The sequence below is a fragment of the Notamacropus eugenii genome, chromosome 5 (assembly GCF_028372415.1).
Source record: "Notamacropus eugenii isolate mMacEug1 chromosome 5, mMacEug1.pri_v2, whole genome shotgun sequence".
Lineage (NCBI taxonomy): Eukaryota > Metazoa > Chordata > Mammalia > Diprotodontia > Macropodidae > Notamacropus > Notamacropus eugenii.
In genome coordinates this window covers 395,437,991-395,459,211 of record NC_092876.1, presented here as the reverse complement: position 1 = coordinate 395,459,211, position 21,221 = coordinate 395,437,991, and the positions used below count along the sequence as shown (strand labels likewise).

The following is a 21,221-nucleotide window of genomic DNA, read 5'->3' as shown; positions in this document are numbered from 1 at the left end:
TCATTAGCATCTTATTCTTACAGTATGACTCAGCTTCCCATGGGTTTCTTTGTTTAGCATGCCAGGACAGTTTCTGTATTCTTTATACCAACTTTGAATCCTTTTTTTTGGATGATGATGTCAGTTTTCTTTGCAATTCAGTACTCCAGGAGCCTCCTCTACACTGTGATGTGAGCTGCTGTAAAGTAAGAAAATATATGACTTGTAGCTGAATGGCTAAGAGAAGTCATCTGGCTCCAGATAGAGTGTGCAACAGATGTTTGTACACTTGACATTGCTCTCAAAAGCATTCCAACTGGCAGTGTAGTGATGGCCAAAGTTGTGTTGGTATGAAAGCTTTGTCTGCCACATCCTCAGACATTCAAAACTGAGCTACATTTGCCTTAATAGGTGCAATACAAATGCTAACAAAGAGACTGAAAAAGTTAAATTAAAAAAAGTGATTATTCAATGATTTTACTGGTAAGATGCATGAAATGTAGTTATTGCTATGGGGGTGGAGCAGAAGAGGGGGCTGCATGTGTAATGGTGGGCTGGCCAGTGGGAATCCCATAGATTAGAGCCTACATGCCATGTTCTGATTTGCTGCCAAACCACATGCCTGATGAATATATTTCTGGAAGTATGTAAAAATGTGAAATGGGGGACCCTGCTCTCCACTTCAGAAGTATGGCTGTTTCAGTACTGCTAATGATGTGGTAAAGAGATAGACTCTGGATTAACTACATAGACAGAAATAGTAGTGCCTATAAAAGACTGGGGTTGAGGGAGGGGAGCAGAGGGGGAAACAGCCATTTTCTTCCTCCACTGTCCTTAGGAAGGACTAATTGTTATGTACCTCCAGGTGGAGGAGGGACTCAAATTCCTCTTTCACCTGGAAATGGCATGGAGCCTCAAGCTCATAACCCTGCAACTGCTGCAAGGGGTAAAGGAGTACTAGAGATGGATCTACACTAGGCTGTGACCCTGGGAGCTTCAAAAAATTGATACAGAAAAAGTTCTGGAGCCAGAGTCCATACCCAAGTTTACAATCTGATAGAACAGTCATCAAGAGACTAAGACCAAAGGCTTAGATTAACTGACTCTGAGGGAAGTGATCAGAACCAGGAGAACATTGTACACAGTAACAGTAACATTGTGTGATGATCAACTATATTGACTTAGCTCTTCTCAGTGATACAATGATCCAAGATAATCCGAAAAGATTTATGATGGAAAATACTATCCACCCCCAGAGGAAAAAAAAACACCTATGGAATCTGAATACAGATTGAAGTTTACTGTTTTCATTTGTGTGTGTGTGTGTGTGTGTGTGTGTGTGTGTGTTTGTGGTTTTTCCCTTTTGTTCTGCCTCTTCTTTCACAATATGACTAATGTGGAAATATATTTACATGATTGTGTATATATGACCTATATCAGATTGCTTGCTGTCTTAGGGAGGTGGGAGGCAGCAAGGAAAAAACAAATTAGAACTCAAAATCTTATTAAAAATCAAATGTGAAAACTAACTTTACATGCAATTGGGAAAAACACTACTCACAAAAAAAAAATAAAGTGAAAATGTGGTTAGAAATGTTTAACAAAATTAATTTAAAAAACAACACAACATAAAAAATTTAAAAAATAAAATGACCTTTCACATTAAAAAAAGTGAGCAGAACCTATCAAATTCCTTTTACAACACAAATATGGTGCTAATTCCTAAGCTGGAAAGAGAAAAAATAGAGGAAGAAAACTACATATCAATTTCTCTAATGAATATTGATACAAAAAATTAAACACAAATAAAATACTGGCAAGGAAATTACAGTAATATTTCACAAAGATCATAAATTATGACCTGGTGGGATTTATATAAGGAATTCTGGGCTAATTCAATATTAGAAAAATTATCAGCATAATAGACCACATCAATAGTAAAAACAATAAAAATAATATTATCTCAATAGATGATAAAAAAGCTTTTGATAACTTGCAATAGTCATTCCTATTAAAAATATTAGAAAGCATAGGAATAAATGGAGCTTTTCTTAAAAAGTTAAGTAGTATCTATCTAAAGCTATTAGCAAGCATTACCTGTAAAGGAAAGAATCTAGAAGCCTTCCCAATAGTTCAGGGGTGAAGCAAGAATGCCCATTATCACCACTATTATTCAATATTAATAAATGTTAATAAAAAGAAATTGAAGGAATTAGAATTGACAATGAGATAACAAAACTATCACTCTGTACAGATGATATGATGGTATATATACTTAGAGAATCCTAGAAAATCAATTAAAAATCTAGTTGAGAGAGGTGAAGCCAAGACGGTGGAATAAAGGCAGAGACTTGCCTGAGCTCTCTCCCAAACCCCATCAAATATCTTTAAAAATGACTAAACTAATTCTAGAGCAGCAGAACCCACAAAAAGATGGGGGAAGAACAAATTTCCAGCACAAGACAAAGGGCAGAAGGAAAGGTTTGTTGCACCAGGGCAAAAGAGGAGCACAGTTGAGACCAGGATGACCCAGTGAAGATAGGGACCCAACAAACTAGGAAAGGCCTTTGAGTGACTGAATCACTGGCAGGAGTGGTGGTTTCCAGATGCCTCAGCTCACAGAGGCCAAAGACAACTTAGAAAGTCAACAGGAAAGTATCACACAGGAGTGAGAGTGGAGCACAGTCCAATGTAGGCCATGCCATCACAGCCTTGTCCCCAGCAAACTAGGAGCAGGTCTTGGGAGACATTGGATCAGTAATAGCAGTAGTAGCAGCAGCAGCATCTGCTTCAGGAGCTGTCAGCCCCAGATGCTAAAGGGGTCAGACAATTTGTCAGATTACAGGAGTCTCTTTGTTGGCAATGAGGCAGGATTCTGTTCCTTTGCCCATTCTTGGATCTGGGTTGCAGCCCTGGGTGGCAGTCCCAGAGTGAGGTAGAGCATTAGCATAGCAGAGCTTGCCTCCACAGTGGGAGGGGGAACCCTCCTCATAGTTCCAGTGAAGGAGAGTAGTAAATACTTCTCCTTAGATCATACCACCCTGGAAGAACTGAAAATTTACAGATCCCTAAAATTATCTCTGAAAACAGCTGCACAAATGCCCTGAAGCTTGGGACAGTGCACCCTCCACCCTGGAAGCAGAGCCCTACTTTAACATAGAGTGAAAAGTTGAGTAACAGACCAGGAAAATGAGCAAACTTGGAAAAAAATCTGACTACAGAAAATTATTTTGGTGACAAGGAAGATCAAAACATTCTGAAGGAGACAACAAAGGCAAAGTTTAACATCCAAGACCTCCTAGAAACATATGAATTGGTCTCAGGCCATGTAAGAACTCAAAAAAGATTTTGAAAATCAAGTAAGAGAGGTAGAGAATTTGGAACTCAAAGTTTGCAACTGGGGAAAATAAAATACTAAATAAAAATTTTCAAAAAGAGAGAAAAAACTAGTTGAAACAACTAACAACTTTAGCAAGGTTGCAGGATATAAAATAAATACACATAAATTATCAGTATTCCCATACACTTTCAACAAAATCCAGCAAGAAGAGATAGAGAAATTCCATTTAAAATAACAGCAGACAATACTTGGGAGTCTACCTGCCAAGATAAGCTCAGGAACCATATGAACAAAATTATAGAACACTTTTCACATGAATAAAGTCAGATCTAACCAACTGGAAAAATACTAATTACTCATGGGGAAGCTGAGCCAAAATAATAAAAATGACAATTCTACCCAAATTAATTTACTTATTCAATACCATACCAATCAAACCACCAACAATTATTTTATAGTTCTAGAAAAAAATATAAGATAATTTATCTGGAAGAAAAAAAGGTCAAGTATATTAAGAAAATGTACAAAAAAATGAGAAGGAAGGTGGCCTAGAAGTATCAGATCTCAAATTATATTACAAAGTGGTATTCATCAAAACACTATGGTACTGGCTAAGAAATAGAGTAGTGGATCAATGGAATAGATTTGGTACATAATACACAATAGTAAATAACCATAGAAATTTAGTATTTGATAAATTCAAAGATCCAACCTTTTGGGACAAGAATTCACTTCTTGGAATAAGTAGTGTGAAAACTGGAAAGCAGTTTGGCATAAACTAGGTACAGACCAACATCTCATACTAGAAAAGGTCAAAATGGACATATGATTTAGAAATAAAGGTTGATATCATAAGCAAATTAGGGAAATACGAAAAATTCTGTCAGATACATGGTTAAGGGAAGAATTTATGATCAAATATGAGATAGAGAGGATCATGGGATATAAAATGGATAATTTTGATTGCATGAAATTAAATAGGTTTTGCACAAACAAAACTAATGCAGCTAACATTATAAGGAAGGCAGGGAACTGGGGGGAAATTAGAACAAATTTCCCTGATAAAGGTCTCATTTCTCAAGTAAATACAGAATGAAGTCAAGTTTATAAGAATGCAAGTCATTCCCCAATTGATAAATGGTAAAAACAGGCAGTTTTCAGAAGAAATTGAAGCTATCTGTATTCATATAAAAAATGCTCTAAAGAATTGTTGATTGGAGAAATGGAAATTAAAACGATTCTGAAGGTATCACCTGATACTTATCAGATTCACTAATATGAAAGAAAAGGAAAATGACAAGTGTTGGAGGGCAGATAGGAAAACTGAGATACCAATGCACTGTTAGTTGAATTGTTGACTCATCCAACCATTCTGGAGAGCAATTCGGAACTATGCCCAAGGGGCAACCAAACTGTGTCTCTGATTCAGCAATACCACTACCAATACCACTGGGTCTGTGACCCAAAAGAAATCAAAGGAAAAAGACCTATATATATACAAAAATATTTTTAGCAGCTCTTCTTGTGGTGGCAAAGAATTGGAAGTTGAGGGGATACCCATCAATTGGGTGATATGTGATGGTGATGGAATATTATTGTGCTGTAAGAATTGATGAGCAGCATAGTTTCAGGAAAAACCTGGGAAAATTTATATGAACTTGTACAAAATAAGGTGCATAGAACCAGGAAAACATTTTGCACAGTAACAATACTGTATGATGATCAAGTGTGAATGATTTTGCTATTCTGATCAATATAATGATCCAAAAAAAACAAAATCCAAAAATTGTATGATGAAAAATGTTATCAACCTCCAGAGAAGGAACTAACAGAGTCTGAATGCAGATTGAAGCATACTGTTTTCACTTTTTTGATTTTACTTTTTTTTTCTTACCATGGCTATTATGGAAATGTTTTGCATGATTTCATGTGTATAATTGATATCAGTTTTCTTGCCTTCACGATAAGTGTGGATGACGTGGGAGTGAGAATTCAAAACTCAATTTAAATAAATAATGGCCTTAGAGAGAGAGAGAGAGAGAGAGAAACCAGTACTCAAACCAACAATGGGTAAACCCTGAAGACAAGATTCCATACTCTTACAAGCAAGGGAGGAATTCTTTGTATCAGCTTCTGCAAATTTAGAAGTAAACTTCTTGGGGCAAAGGCTTTGCAGTCGTCATGCTAAATTCAAGACCATTTTCTCCAGGGATTGAGGTAGTATAGGGCAGTCAGAATATACCCTTGGGTGTTAGGGGAATAGACTGTGCTTTGGTTTCTTGCTAAATATTTTCAGTAAATATCCCTTTGTAGAAGCTAACTGAAGTTAATCAGTTAAATGAAACTGGGGTGCTAATCACTGGTAACTGATATTGGGGAGAAGACCCTAGAATGGGGGCTGTAGCCATGGCATTAGAGAAGAAACCTGTAACTCTTAGGGACACTCCTAAAACCCTCCTGAAGGGACGTAGGCTTGTCCTGGATGACCTGATTCATTGGTATGAATGGGGATTGGAACAAGGGATCCAACAGCTTATAAATAGTGTTCTTCCTTGAATGATGGGAGCTAAAACCAGCATTAGTCATTTTTAGAATGACTTGAGGTGGGCCATTTGGCACAGGGAGAAGTAAGTTTAAGAAGGAGGTGTAAGAACTACAGATCTAGGGTGGTTCAGAAGGGGTGGAGGCTCAGATTCAAGGAGGCAATATGGTATGTTAGAAAGGTCCCTGAATTAAGAATGATCCAATTCATATTCTGTCATTAATTGACTGGCAATATGATTTTAGGCAAACCATTTTATTTATCTGCTCCTTAGATTACTTGTTTGTAAAATGGGGATAAATGAGCTACTTAACTCACAGAGCTATTTTTCTCTCTCTCTACAGTTCTTCTCTTGCTGAGCACACAGCCACTTCCACAGATTTATTTATCACTTCTAAACAGATGACCCCCAGATCTGACTATCTAACCCTAATCAATGTCAAAATTTAGCCCAATATCTCCATCATATTGGACACTCCATAACCACCTCAAATTCAGCATATTTAAAACTGAACTCTCCTTCTACATGTTTTTTAGAGCAATTTGTTTGGATCTCTCTTTAGCCCTTTGGAATTCTGCCTTGTGACATACTGCTTTTATGGGCTTTGTCTCATCCAGTGCACCAAAAAGTTTTTCAAAAGTTAAATACCATGAACATTTCCATCTTTATGTCCCCATTGCCTAGTACAGCACTTGGCAATTTTTAATATACCTCTGACTTGAACATAGTAGGTACTTTATAATTAATAATTAAAAAGGTTAGTTAAACAAATAAGGGTGATTTGAAAAATATAGAATTCTGTACAAGATTCATTAGTATTAGTACCATTTTCTTTTTTTCTTTTTAAAATTCATTTTTAGTTTCCAACATTCATTTCCAAAAGATTTTGAGTTCCAAATTTTCTCCCCATCCCTCCCCTCCCTCCACCCCAAGATGGCATGCATTTTGATTACCCCTTCCCCTAATCTGCCCTCCCTTCTATCACATCCCCTTCCACCTTCTCTTGTCCCCTTCTCATTCTATTTTCCTGTAGGGCAAGGTACATTTCTGTACCCCATTGCCTGTATATCTTATGTCCAATTGCATGTGAAAATGATTTTTAACATTCATCATTTAAAAAAAAAATTCTCTCCCTTCTCTCCCCACCCATTCTCACTGAGAAGGCAAGTGATTTGAAATAGGTTACATATGTATGGTCATGTATTAATACCATTTTCACTGATTAAAGGAAAATAAAAAAGATTCTAGCGTACCTGCTTGCCTGCCTTGATCTAGTTCCCAAAGTTGTTTCAGAAATAAGGGAGTCTATGACTGACTTAGTTCTTCTAGCAATATAATGATCCAAGACAAATCCAAAAGATTTATGATGGACAATGTTATCCACATCCAGGGAAAAAATGACACGGCCACTTCACAGATGGAAGCACATGATTTGTACTTTTTTTTTTCATTGTTTTTCCTTTTGCTCTGTTTCTTCTTTAACAACATGGAAATATTTTACATGACTGCACACATATAACCTGTATCAATCTGCTTACTATCTTAGGGAGGAGAGAGGGGGAGAAAGGAGCAAGAAAAATTTGGAAATCAAAATCTTATAAAAATGAATGTTAAAAATTTTCTTTGCATATAATTGGAAAAAATAAAATAAAAAAGAAATAAGAGAGTCAAATCTCAGGCTTTAAACTAGAAAGGTAATAGATAGAATGCTGGACCTGCAAGTTGGATGACCTGAGTTAAAATTCTGCCATAGAGGCTTACTAACTATATGACTGTGGGCAAGTCACTTAACTTTTCTCAGCCTCAGTTTTCTCATGTGTAAAATGAAGATAATATCATCTACTTTTCAGAGTGGCTATGAGCATTAAATGAGAGCTACATGTGAAAAAGAAAGAAAGAGAAAAAAGAAAAGGAAAGAAAAAGGGAGGGAAGGGAAAGAGAGGGAAAAGAAATACAATATGCTTGTTCAAAAACTTTTATTTTTATGAAATCAAAATTATACATTTTATATTCTGTGATCTTTTTCCATAGATCTGAAAGGTAATTTCTTCCGTGCTCTACTAATTGGTTTATGACATTACTTTTTATGCTTAAATTATATCCAGTTAGAGTTTATCTTGGTATACAGTATAAAATGCTAGATTGAAAAATTCTAAAAATATTCTTTTGGTAAATTGATTGGTATTGTAATGAAAAAATACATTTACATAGCATTGTCATTGTCATTATATTGACTCAGTCTATCTATGAGTACATAGTATCACCTGCCCTCAAGTAGCTTATGTTTTATCAGAGGAGACAACATGCATATATCAAAGTATATCCAATTTTTTTATATTTTTGATTTATTTTAGGGAGGCCTGGAGGTCAGAACAGGCTTCATGTAGAAGGTGGTACTTGAAGTGAGCTCTGAAGGGGTCCTAAAAGGTGTTTCCATTTTTCCCCTTTCCCTTCCTTCCTTTTTTTTTTTTTTTCCAATGGGGGCTGTCTGAGGTGAGGTAGGAGTGAAAGAAAAAGAAATGCTTGGTAATTTAAAAAAAAAGAAGAAAGGTGCAGCCTGTCAGATATGCTTCCTAAAAGAGTGTTCTTAGCTGAGAACACTAGTTCTCAGTAACAGTTTTGCTTGTCCTTTGCTCTCAAAGAGGACCATGGCATCAGGAAGGTGATGCCACCATTAACAGCCTACTACTACTACTACTACTACTACTACTACTACTACTACTACTACTACTACTACCACTACTACTACACTGGCTGCACAATGACCTTTGGTAGCTAGGAGGCCACAGTGAAACCTTTGTTTTTCTTCTTGAGTGAAACAACATGATGACTTTGGCCTCATGCGATTCTCTAACGTAGAAACTCACAGCCAATGGAAATTGTGTATATCCAGTCAAAGTCATGCCTATAGGTACAATTTGTGTCAATAAAACAAAATAGAAAGCAGTAATAAAAATCTGATACTTTCCAATAGTCAAAACAAGATCTATCCTATTAAAAGGCATTTATCTAAAAGATGTTCAGATCAATCATCTCACCATGATTTTATTCATAAGATAAATCAATCTCTTTTCCTTTGAGGTGACCCAGACAAAAATAAATCACACAACGATATCAGAGATTTGTTTTCACAGGTTATTTAATCACAACTTGAAACATTATGAATACAAAACAGATTACTGACTTGGGTATCAGAGCCTACACAGTTCTGTGTGTGGATTCGTTCTCCCACTCTGGTTTTCATGCATTGGCAAGAGAACTAGCGGAAGGCACCTAGCACACTGGATGGATTGCTTCCCTCCCTCCCTTAATCTTGTACCCCTTGGCACATTTGTAGATTTTTTGGAGAACATTGACAAGAACTGTACAGGATGGATTGGCAAGGATGGATTGGTTGTAGCCCCACTGACAAACTTATAGATCCATTGAAAATTGAAAAAATCGAAAGAATGACTGGCAGACTGGCACTCATTAATCTTTAGGCCAAAGCCACACATGAAAAACATAATTTTACAGGCTCATCATACACCTTGTTTAAGATTCATGGGATTTCAAAAAGGAGGCAATCAGGTTGAGATGACTTTGCTGATCACATTAGGTATTCCAACCATCTTGCAACTTTCTGCCCAGAGCTTCCTCTGTAAGTCCTCATCATAGGTTATGTCAGAAGATTTAATCATGTTCTCATGATAAAGGTAACAGCCACCAACTCCTTCTAGCTCTGGTGCAACCGCTGCATAGATGGATGTGATTGCCCCTTCATCTGGAGTCTGTGGGAAGAGAACACTAAAGATGAAAATGGGCAACTTGTAGAGTACAGATCACAACAGCACCATTAGCAACCAAGATGCAGAATGAAAGGATAAAGAACTATAGATATTTGGAACTAGGAGGGTCTTGAAAGGGCAGTCTTTCCATTTGACAAATGATAAAACAGTCCCAGAGAAATGAAGTGAGTTGTCACAGGTCCCACAGTTAAGCGCTACGTCAGGACAGCAATCTAGGTCTTCTTACTTATAGTTCAGCACTATAACTAATAATACGGTTGTTTTTGTATTAAACTTATGGTTCTGATGCAGGGCTGGCAGGCTGTGATAAGAAGTTCTTCAATGAAAGCATCATTATTAATGTTAGTTTTCTCTAGAGCATACGCATACATTAATAAATCTCCCAGTGGTATGTTTCTCACATGTTGGTTTCTCACATTTCAGTAAGCAAACAAAGAATTTTAAAATCCCTAGTGTAATTATCAATTTTTATGACTCTTTATTAAGTAGAAATTCTCATTAATTTCACTTGAAGCAGATGAGTGCTAAGCCTATTTAAACAAACAACATTTTTCAATGAGATGAAATATCAAGATGTCAAAAAAGTCCTGTTTTGAAGATGACATGCTAAGTTACAACTGAGAATTCACCTTTTTATAGGTCATGATTGTCAAGTTGAAAGGTAAATTAAAAACAACAACAAATTTGGAAATATTTGGCTAGAATATAGGAATATATTTTAATTTTAAAGCTATCTTTCTCCTCACCTTCAATCTTCTCTCACAGAATACTGTAGAAAGGTGTTCCAGGACCATTACATATGCCTCTACTCTATTCTGTTTCTGAATTCTAAGTTGCCATAGCCAGTCCACATACAGTAGAACCTTAGTTTACGAGTAACCTGGTTTATGTGTAATCTGGTTTATGTATGCTTTGCTGGACAAGGAAAAGCTTTTTGCAAAATTTGTCTTATAGGATGAACAAAAATTTGCAGTACAAACATCAAAATTTTGTTGAAAAACATGAACCAAATAAGGCTGGAGCAATGAGAGACATGAATATTTTTTTAACGATAATGCAATGTAACATTTTCCATAACATTCTGAAAAAACATCAAAAACAAGTGTTGTTAGATAGATTCCTAGTCAGAAGCAGACTTAATGAAAAAAACTCAGTGAGTCAAAACATGAAAGTGATTCTAAAAAACGAAAAATAAGTGAAGGCAGTAGTGTTAGTCTTACTTTTAGTGAGAGTAGCATAAGAGAGAATACTCCTGTCATTGAAATCCTTGATGTTGTCATAGAAGGAGATTCTCCATCCCACCAATTACCCTTCCTCCTCCTCCTCCCTCTCATCTCCCTCACACCAGCTATGACTCTTCTCAAAGGTAAAATGCAGGTTAATTTATTTTATTTTTAGTTTATATTGTGTACTAATCATTGCTATTGTATTTCAGGTACATCAGGGACAAAAAACTTACTTAAAATTATAAATAATTATTTTTATATGAATATTTTTGGGGATACGGTACCAATCATCCAACTTTATATTATTTCCTATGGTAAAATTTGCTTTGAAATATGAACAAATTACATGACAAACAGAATCTCAGAATAAGTTTAATTCATAAACCAAAGTTCTTTTGTACTTTTAGGGGACCTAGAGATGTTCTTAGAAAAAAACAAGCTGATAATATTCCAGCTAATTGGCTTTTTAATACAGGCACATTTTACTTAATATAAGGGAATTGATTTCCATGTTCTCACTCCCATTAGAATGTAAGTTCCCTCGGAAGACATGCATGGCTATCCATGCCAGTAACCCCTACCGATGCTGGTGGATCCCTTATCTTCAAGATTTCTAACACCAGTTCAGGGAAGCTCCCAGGATTCAAGAGTTACAAGGCTACCAAAAAAGAATAAGTCAACCCAAGTTGGCAAAACTAAGCAAATTGAAGTTCCCTTCCTGAACTGTATTGGGCCTGTGAGTAGTCAATGCATCCCAAGTTTGGCTTGGGAGAGAGGAAGAAAGAGGGAGCAAAGAGGGAGGGAGACAGAGACAGACATAAAGACAGATGGTGGCACAGAAAGAAAGTGTAAGCTCCTTAAAGGCAGGGTTTTTTGAGCCTTCCTTTGTATCCTCAATATTTTGCAAAGCATCTAACACATCAAGTACTTCAATATGCGCTTGCACAGTAATCCTCAGACCTAATAGAAAGGGACTGATGACCAAGGTTAGGGGCAATATCTTGCCCAGGCACCAAGGTCTCAGTCACTCCTTCAGTTGTTCACTGAAGAGTCTCAGAAGCAGTTTTCCCATACAACAGGATCACATGGCAGATAAAGAAGGCTAAATGTTTGAGAGTGGAACAGGGGTAAGCTGAGCATGCATTAAGGTTACATTAGGGAGGGCATGAGTGTTATACACCCTTGCTGGGGTAGATACACTCTTATTTGTAGAGATGATGCAACTTCTTATCTCTCCTCACGTCTAGGGGTGGTATTGGTTTTGGGGGCGGTTTTGAAGACTGGTGAATGAACCACAATAAAGGGACCCACTCTTTGGGAATAAGGAAATAAGGAAAAAGGCTTTGCTTCCAATTTTTTGGAAATATATCCAATGTCAGCTGTCTCTTGTACTTCCAGTGGTGGTATGGGGCAGAGATTTATCTCCCCTTCCCCTTCTTCTTCCTTCCCTACCCACCTAACCGGGTTCACCTAGGCAATTACATGCTAATTGTCAGTGCTATGGGCTTAGGGTACAGAATGTCATTGCTGCTCTGGGCCTACCTTCCTCCCCACCACCGATATACCAACTGCTAACTAACTGTTACTAATAAGCAGGTAAGACCGAGTCCTGAGAATAGTGTCATCCCCCAGAACACCTGTGCTTCTTCCAGACCAGTCCTCACAGCAATCACTCCAGGAAACAGTATTACAAGCAACTCTTTCTGCAACTGCTATAGCCCTCAAAAGAGCTACTGCAGACCCTACAAAGGATATTCTTACCACCCACACTCTTGGCATAGTCAAATGTTTCAACATCATAAATGGATTTTATTTTACCAGTGGAAATGACATTAAAGAAGATGCACTGCCATCTGCTTTGCTGCCTCGTCCTAAAGACCTTGGTAGCTCTCCATATAAACTAGCAACTGAAATCTCCGACAGGTGTTTTCTCCACAATTCCTTAGAATCAGAGTCTGTCTATGCTTTTCTATTTGTATTTCCAGCATTTAGCACAATGATTTGCATATAAAAAGTACTTAATATGCATTTCATTCATTCATTCGTGGTATTTGAGTACATGCCCAGCTCTCTATTACGCTGGAAAGGGGTCTGAGGTACATATGATTAGTTTCTCACCTCTGATGTCAAAGGCAGGAATTCATTGATTAACCAAGTTACAAGGGCGATTCTGATAATGGGTGGGGGTTGGGAAAAGGTATACAGCAAAGGAGCAGAATAAGGAACCAGAAAGAAGATTGAACATAGACAATCAATGATCAGAAAGGCCTGGTCCAGGAAAACATATTGTTCCGGACTAGGAGTCCCTTCCTCCTCTAAAGTCTTATTCTGATATTTCATTGTATAATGAAGATGATGGTGTACAGGGTTGTTGTTTTTTTTAAGAAAAGAGGTAGGAAGTCTTATTAAGATATAAAAATTTCAAATACAGGTCAACAATGGATATCTGCCATTCAAAGACCAGTTAATCTAAGTTTGAAAAGGAAAGGAAATCACCAGAAGGCTGGCTGACAGGACTCTTAAGCCACTGAAATTCATGAACCAACTCATGAAATGTGAGGAATTTGTGACCCAGTAGAATACAAGTCCCTGGAGGGCTTTCTTTGTGTTCAGTATAGAGACAAACAGATAGTAGGTGCATAATAAATGCTTATTGATTTGAGTCAGTTTTGGTGGAAGGAGAGCCTAGCCCAAGGAAATGACTAATTTTTCATAATTCAAACAACATAGCCTCTAGACAAGAGTAAAGGACTCCGTCCAGTGCTTCAATCTATGCTACAGACTAGAAGAAAGTGGCTGGAGCCATCTTGTCAGGAAAAGACACGCTGGGATTTGGAGTTAACTGGCTCAGGAGACTGCATTTTCCTTTAATAAGAAGCTCTTTTCCTTTAAGCAGTAACTCAGGCACTATCTTCTAAAATTAAGCCTTTCTTGATTTCCCTGACTAGTGCCTTTCTTGCGGACTACCTTGTGTTTAACTTCTTCGTATGTATTTGTATTTATTCACTTTAGATTTGCTGTATAAATTTGCAAAAATAGTTGTTGCTTCCCCCATGAAAAAGTTAAGCTCATCTTTTACTTTTTGTACTTGTCTCTCTAGCGTTTAGGCTAGTGAAAGGCACATATCTTAAAAAATATTTGTTGACTAATTGGTTGATTGACTAACTCTACCAGGAGAAGAAGAGTTTTTAAAGTCTAATCTTCTCTCAATACACATAAACTCTAAAACGGATACTGAAATTTTCCCTAAAAATTTTACTCAAGAATCTAAAATGGAACTGAAGTCAAGTTTAAAAATAGAAACCAGTAAAGCTGCCTTTAAGTTCATAATGCCACTGGACAGCTAAGGTATAAATGCTACATTTTTATAGTTGTATCAATAAGAGGATTTTTCTACCTTGCTTTATTTCTACCTTCCAAAAATATTTTTAATACATATAGTACCTGGCTGTGATAAGATTTACGTGAAAGAGACACTCAGGCTAAAATGGCCATTCAATTTCCCTTCCTGTCATTGGATCCAGGCTTCTGAGGGGAATGAAGTGAGTAAAACATGCTGCTTTCTCTTGGAAGTGAAATATTCCTGGGACAAGGGTAAGGGTAATGCAGGTATTTGGGAGGTGAGTTACCCTCTTTCAGAGATTCAAATTGAACTGCTTGGAAGTTCTCATTTAGTTCTTGTAATATTTTCTCTCCAATAAATAACTATCTTACCTTGAAGCAGGTATTTTTTTTCCTCACCAAGGTATGGGCATTTATAGAACCCACAATTAAATCTGAAAATATACCATTTATTTTTATCTTCGAAAAGTCAGAAAAAGTTGCCAGATTGTGCTAGGACCCATTCTCACCACTAAGTTAGTTATGGAAGTTTGATTTCTTCCCAGTCCACTTATGGACTTATTGGGATTCCTAATCATTCCATTGCAAATGCTGTTTGCCAGAGTTGGCATGGTGAGGTGATCTCTAAACCTAGTGATGAAATATGGCAGACTGTGAAGCTTCTCTGTTCTGGCGGGAGAGAGGGGAAATTCAGTACTTCCACTAAGTCTAAGAATGGCTAATTATGTTTTTAATACTAATTAGGCAAACAATGAAAACTGGGTCAGAGCCCCACTTTTTAAACTAGGGACTTATAAATGGGGACTGAAAATTGTTAAAAAGCAATGTACTTATGACAACTCACACCAAGATTCTACTCTGATGTCTCCCTGAGGCACGAATGTGACCCAAGGTTCTTGAAGGTTAAGGTCAGTGGAGGGCAAATTCTGACACATCCCACCAGGCTGAAAGGGCTTTTATGTAAGGGGCCTAGGGCAGACAGTATGTCTCTTGAATGAGGACCAGCCTTGTTTTGCAGAAGCTGCTTATTAGGTTGACCTCAGGGTGATAAATGGTTCGGCTAAAACATCTCTCACTGATCAGTGGCCAAGTCATAACATTCCACTGGTGGAGCTTTAAACTGTGGTAGCTGTTCTAGAGAGGAAAACACACACACAAAATCCCAACAGTACTATGCTACAAGAGTAATTAAACTGACCCAGAGACATCTCTATTGGCCATTTACCCCAGGGTAGTCCAAAGATGTCAAAGACAGAGGAAAAGGTCTCATATATACCAAGATATTTTATAGCAGGACTTGTGGAAGGCAAAAAGCTAGAAACAACTTGGATGTCCATCAAGTGGGGAATTGCCAAATAATTTCTGGTACATGACGGTAATGAAATATGACAAATCTAAAGAGAGAAAAAGTATGGAATAATGAATAGAAAGCTGACCTTGGAGTCAGGGAGACCTGACAACATATTTTCTGTGTGAGCCTGGGAAAGTCACTTGATTTCTTTGTTACCTAGGCAATTACCTAAGCTTATAAATTATAGAACAGGATTCAAGTTGCATTGATAAAGGGAATTTCCGCACTGGGAATTGCTTACACTAATTTGCAAAGCTATGACAATGTAGGTACATACTTCTACTTAATAATAAATACCTTTGTTTTGTTTTTAAATGGGTGAAAACAGCCTTTGGACTTCCAAATAATGTAGCAACAGAAAGAGTATACTAGTAATCAATATAGCAAATAAAGATTTGCTGCTAATTAATATAATGAACTTTTTTGTTTCCTAGGACTTTTGCAGGCATGCAAGTATTTCCTAACCTAGATCTATTAGGAAAAAAAAATTGAGTAGCTTCTTCTCTGGGTACCCTCTCCCTAATTTGCATTTATGGGGTTGATCTCCTAAGAGGATGTCTACCCTGGTTTCAAGATGTTCTGTAGTTTCCAAATTATAGCTCATAAGCCTCTACCTATGTGTTTACCTCTAAAAGTTATCCAAAAGACACAATTATTTGAAAGCATAGTTTTTTACTGAAATGGCATTGCACGAATGGTAGTAACAAAAAACTCCCTCCATCAGCCTAAGACGTTTCTCCCACAGATTCACACAGCACCAGTGGGAAGAGTGGGCACATGTGTATATAATACAGACTGGACCTGTGACTTCATTGTGAACTTCAAGGTGAAAAAAGTCCCTCAATCAATAAAGGGGGGCACCTTCTCCACAACTTATAGTCTTAGAGCTCTGCCTAGAACATTGAGATTCTAAGTGATTTGCCCAAGGTCACACAGAATTTCTTTATATCCCTATTGTTCAGTAGAGTGCTTGGCAGATAGTAAGCACTTAGTAAATACCTGTTGATAGATTTATAGTCAATATGTATTAGATATGGAACTTCAATCCAGTTCTTCATGGCTTTGAGATCAGCTCTCTCTCCACTGTGCCACGCTAACCTTCCTGTAATTATAATACACATGTGTGCTTGTGCACATACATACATATATATCACAATATACACACACATATATACTCACATGTATGTCGTATATATTCACACATATACATAATACATTCAATAAATATCAAAGGTCTTTTGTTAATTATTAGTTATATATTCCTAAGAAGGAGGAAACCTTTCCTGACCACGAGTTAAAGGCCCATAGGTAAGAGTGCTTGTATAGAAAATCATTTCTGGTCTCTGAAAAGTGAACAGATAAGAATGTCTTCCCAAAGACATAAGTCCAAGGATTCTGAAAACCAAGAATTAATATAGAATTAAATGTAAATTTGGTCATGGACTCCCTAAAGTCTCAAAGGAAACATATTTTGAGGAAAGAAAGAAACTAATTAGAACATAGTAGATTATATGAGGAAACAAGGTCTGTATATAAGGGAAGACAAGAAGAAAATCCTTAGGTTGCTGCTTTCTGTGTGGATTTTTCCCTTGAAAGTTAGCGTTTACAATAGCAGAATCAACAGTGGGCTCAAAGCCAGAGACCACAAAGGCCTGAAGGAATATAGACCTGATGAAAAAAAAAAAACCTGATGCTTCTGTCCTTTTTCCTGAGACCATGGATCTTGAAATATTATTCTGATATGTACTCTTTGGATGGAGGGGCCACTGCCTTGTCAAAAAAAACTCCCATTTAGAAAACACATGCTTCTAAATGGTGGGGGAAATGAACAGGTGAGTCTTGTCATCTCTACAGGCCTCAATAGCTTCATTCACATTCTTAATCCCAGAAGTCATGTTAAACAAAGTTGTTATATAAGGGATCTTCATCTTTGGCACTTGTCCTACACCCTTTTCCTTGTTCTCCCCATTCTTAAACTTCCCCCCTTTCTTTTTCCTGAGTTTCTTTCCCCCCAAAATACCTTTCTTACGTAACAACATACCATATCTACACCATATCCGCACAACTTAGTGGTAGGTAGGGGCCAAATTTAAAATAGGTTAAACTTCTTTGGGCTACAGGTAAGTTTTGAGCCGCTCAGTTTCCAAGGTAACTAGAGACAGACTGATGATGGTTGGTTGCCATGGGTCATGTGACAAAACAGGAGAGTGTACGTAGTGGTAAAATCCTTTGGCAAGCCACAGGTGACCCACAGGCCATATGTTGTGCAGGCCTAATCTACACAATGGTGTCCACCAATAATAGTTTAGGGTGCTATTTCAGTCAATGGCATTTATATTTTAATGGGAAACTCTACAGATCCAAAAAAATTCAAGATTTAAATGTCTTCTTAAAAAAAGATATCTCAAAAAAAATTTTTTTTAAACTGTAGAATTAAAGAAGCTAAGGCTTATAGTAAAGGAACTATTTCTGGAAAAGAGATCTGGGCCATGCCCTCAAGGACAGTGTATAAGTAACTGCCTCCTCATAAGGTAGGCCCTGCCTAGCAGTTGAAGTATTACATGCCATAGTCACTGGAGATAGGGACTTCCTTTGAGAGTATGGACAGGTATATCCACACTAGAATATTTTAGGTAATCTAGACACTGGAATGAATATCTAAATACTTTCTTCTTAAAAGAGTAAAGATGACAGAGAATAGAACCCAGTTATTTCTTTTTGCAATATGTTCTTTTTGGAATTTAATATTAACAAAAAAAAAATTGTCTTCTTCTCAGCCTCCCCCATTCCTCAAACCAAATCTTTGGAATGAATAACTAAATTGATAATAAGAATTGTTCATATAGCAGACATTTATTTTAAGTGGAATTAACATAATTTATTCCATGTTATGCTAGATTTAAATGTTGGAATAGATTCAGAACTGTCATGTTTAATTCAGTAGTCTAACTATGAAAATAAGCTTCTGCTTCACCCCAATACAAGATGGCATCCAAACGGAGTGCTTTAATTTTTAAAGGGTGCAACATCTGCTTCCTCTAATGACTTACAGTCCCTTCCTTTTGTTTTTTTAAAATATGAATCAATAAGCAAATGAATCAAAGAAAAAAATAATTAAAACCACCATCCTTTTTGAAAATGCTCTCAATATGGGATTCTGCCATGCCTCATGTCAGATCAATGTCCAGTTCAATATCAGCCTGGTGAGCTCTTTCAAAACACAGCAAGTCCTGGGCACTATATACAGAAAAGGCCCACAGAACCATGAATGTTTAATTTGCTTTAGCACTAAAGCTGCCACTGCACCAAGATTTTCCAATTAATAATAATAAAAAAAAAGCACTGGCAGAGATGAAACAAGACAAACTTTTCTCAAATTATTTTTCACAGCCATTTAATTTGTTAGAAACACATGAATACTTAGATCCTTTGAGGGAAGAATTTCTCAAGCTTTTTTTGATCCATATATCATTTCTGTGGGGCCACAAAATCTCTGATGAACTATGCCCATCTACTCTCATTGGGCATAACAAGTAATCCTATATGCATTAGCAGAATTAATGGAAAAGAATGGAAGGGGAAAAGCATGGAAAGGAGGGGAGGGGGAAGGAGAGACAGAAAAGGAAAGGATGAAATCAAAGAGGAAGACAGTTGAGAAGAGGCCACTGAATTTATCAGGTAACAGGTCACTGATATCCTTGGAGAGAACAACTGCAAAAAATGTGGGGATCAGAAATCCAATTATAACTGAGAAATGAGTATGATGGGGGAGGGCTAGCTGCAGGAGGAGTCAGAAATTCTTTCTAGTATCTCTGTCCAAGTCTACTCCAGATGACTCTGGAGGAGAAACTGAGGTTGGTGACCTTGCACAGCCCTCCTTCACTGAAAACAGTCAAGTGCAAGTCATGTCCTCATTTCTCTGATGTCATGGTCCTCTTTGAAATGAAGGATGAACACCACAACTCTCCTCTGTATCTTTTGGGAAATGGTGACCTTTATCCATAGTGAAAGGGAAGAATATAAGACCATAGTTTGAGGGAATAAGAGGATGAAGGTTTGTGGTTGCTATTTTTTTTATAAAGATGAGGAAGACCTAGCAGGGAAGACCTAGGAGAAAGTGAGAGGTTGAAGATGAGAGGAAGGAAAGTAATTACTGATTGTAATGGGATGGGATCAAGGATAAAAGTTGAGGATTTGCCTTAAAAAAAGTACCATCACCTTCTCAGAGATTGATTCAAAGGAAGAATAGTTACATAAAGATATAGAAGGGCACTGAGAAGTAGTACAAAGGGAGGTCACAATCGATGGCCATTTTCTTAGAAAAAAAGCAAAATCATCTACTAAGAAAAAGAAGTTAAGTGATCCTCCTTACACTAGGAGACTTCAATATTCACATAGATTCACATAGATTCTTGGTCAAAATTGCTAATCTCTTAATTTCTTATTACATCTCAACCACACATAGGAATGGTCACACACACTTCACAATTATTCAGATACATTCCATGTCCTTAATCAGAAATTAAAACATTCCCCTATCTAATCATAACCTCTTTATTCCACTTTTCCCTATGTTTCACCTCATACATTCTTTGTCCTCATTAAGACTTCCACTTCCTCACCCTGCCTTGACCTTCTCTCAGTACTTTTTCAGGTCATTACCCTAGGCTCTGAATTCTCTTTCTTCCCTCTCCATTTTTGACCCAATAGAAAGATGTTTTGCTCTAGAGAGCCTCTGGACCTACTCATCTCTTGCCATTCCTTATCCTTAGATCACTCATGACATCCTTTTCTCCTGCTTATAAGCTATTCATAACCATCATGACTGTACATTACAAAGCACAATCAACACAAAGTCATCCTTAAAGAGGAGCCAGTGCCTTCATTATGTTGGCTTTTCCCCAAAGTCTTTCTTTTGCTCCAGAGACCCTTCTCTGAAAAGAACCAGGAACCATGAATGTCCTCTTTCAGCTCTGAAAGTAAGAAAAACTTGGATCTCCCCTTTCCCACACTACCCCACACTGGCACCGAGGATCAGGTCATCACTCTTCATGAGTAAAGAAAAGATGCAAATGATCATGAGCCCCAGGATATAGTAATGATGTTTGAAAATCCTGGACTTCTCACTTCTGCAAAGGAGTCTGTGGGTGTATGTGTGTGTGTGTGTGTGTGTGTGTGTGTGTGTGTGTGTGTGTGTGTGTGTGTGTGTGTGTGTTTTTCTGAGAATAAGAGGTGGAGGTAAAGCCTATGGTGATGATAATTAAAAACATTTTTCCTGATATCAGTAAACCTATGGACATTGATAATGGGTATAAATACTACAGAACTAATTAAGAAAATGATAATAAATATATACTCTATGGATTTCTTGTACATAATAGAATGAGAGATAGCATGGTATAATGGATACAAAGGTGGTCTTAGAGTCAGCAAGATCTGAGTTTAAATCCTGTTTCTGATACCTCACTTTCCAGGCTCTACTCCTGACTCTCTAGACTTTCCATATCCTGCTACTGAAGCTTACTCAACCTGGAAGTTCAATCCACTCCTATATTTCTTGCCCTAGAAGTACACTCTACCCATCCAGTTTCTTACTTTGATTGTCTGGTTCCTTACAGAACTTCCTTTTTAAGGAAAGTTTCCAGGCCAGTC

At 37.3% G+C, this 21,221-nt stretch overlaps 1 protein-coding gene across 3 annotated transcripts in view; it reads right to left on the bottom strand.

Moving 5' to 3' along the window:
- The window catches only part of DHRSX (dehydrogenase/reductase X-linked), a 421,270-nt gene that overhangs the window by 24,430 nt on the left and 375,619 nt on the right, over positions 1-21,221 (bottom strand). For 2 of the 3 annotated variants that reach the window (XM_072614492.1, XM_072614494.1), the window contains exon 7: positions 8,984-9,632. The exons of the other annotated variant lie outside the window; for it this stretch is intronic. In XM_072614492.1, coding sequence (XP_072470593.1) covers positions 9,429-9,632 — 204 coding nt within the window. In that variant the 3' untranslated portion in view covers positions 8,984-9,428. Of the gene's footprint in view, positions 1-8,983; positions 9,633-21,221 lie in introns of those variants that run through there. 3 annotated transcript variants of the gene reach the window in all.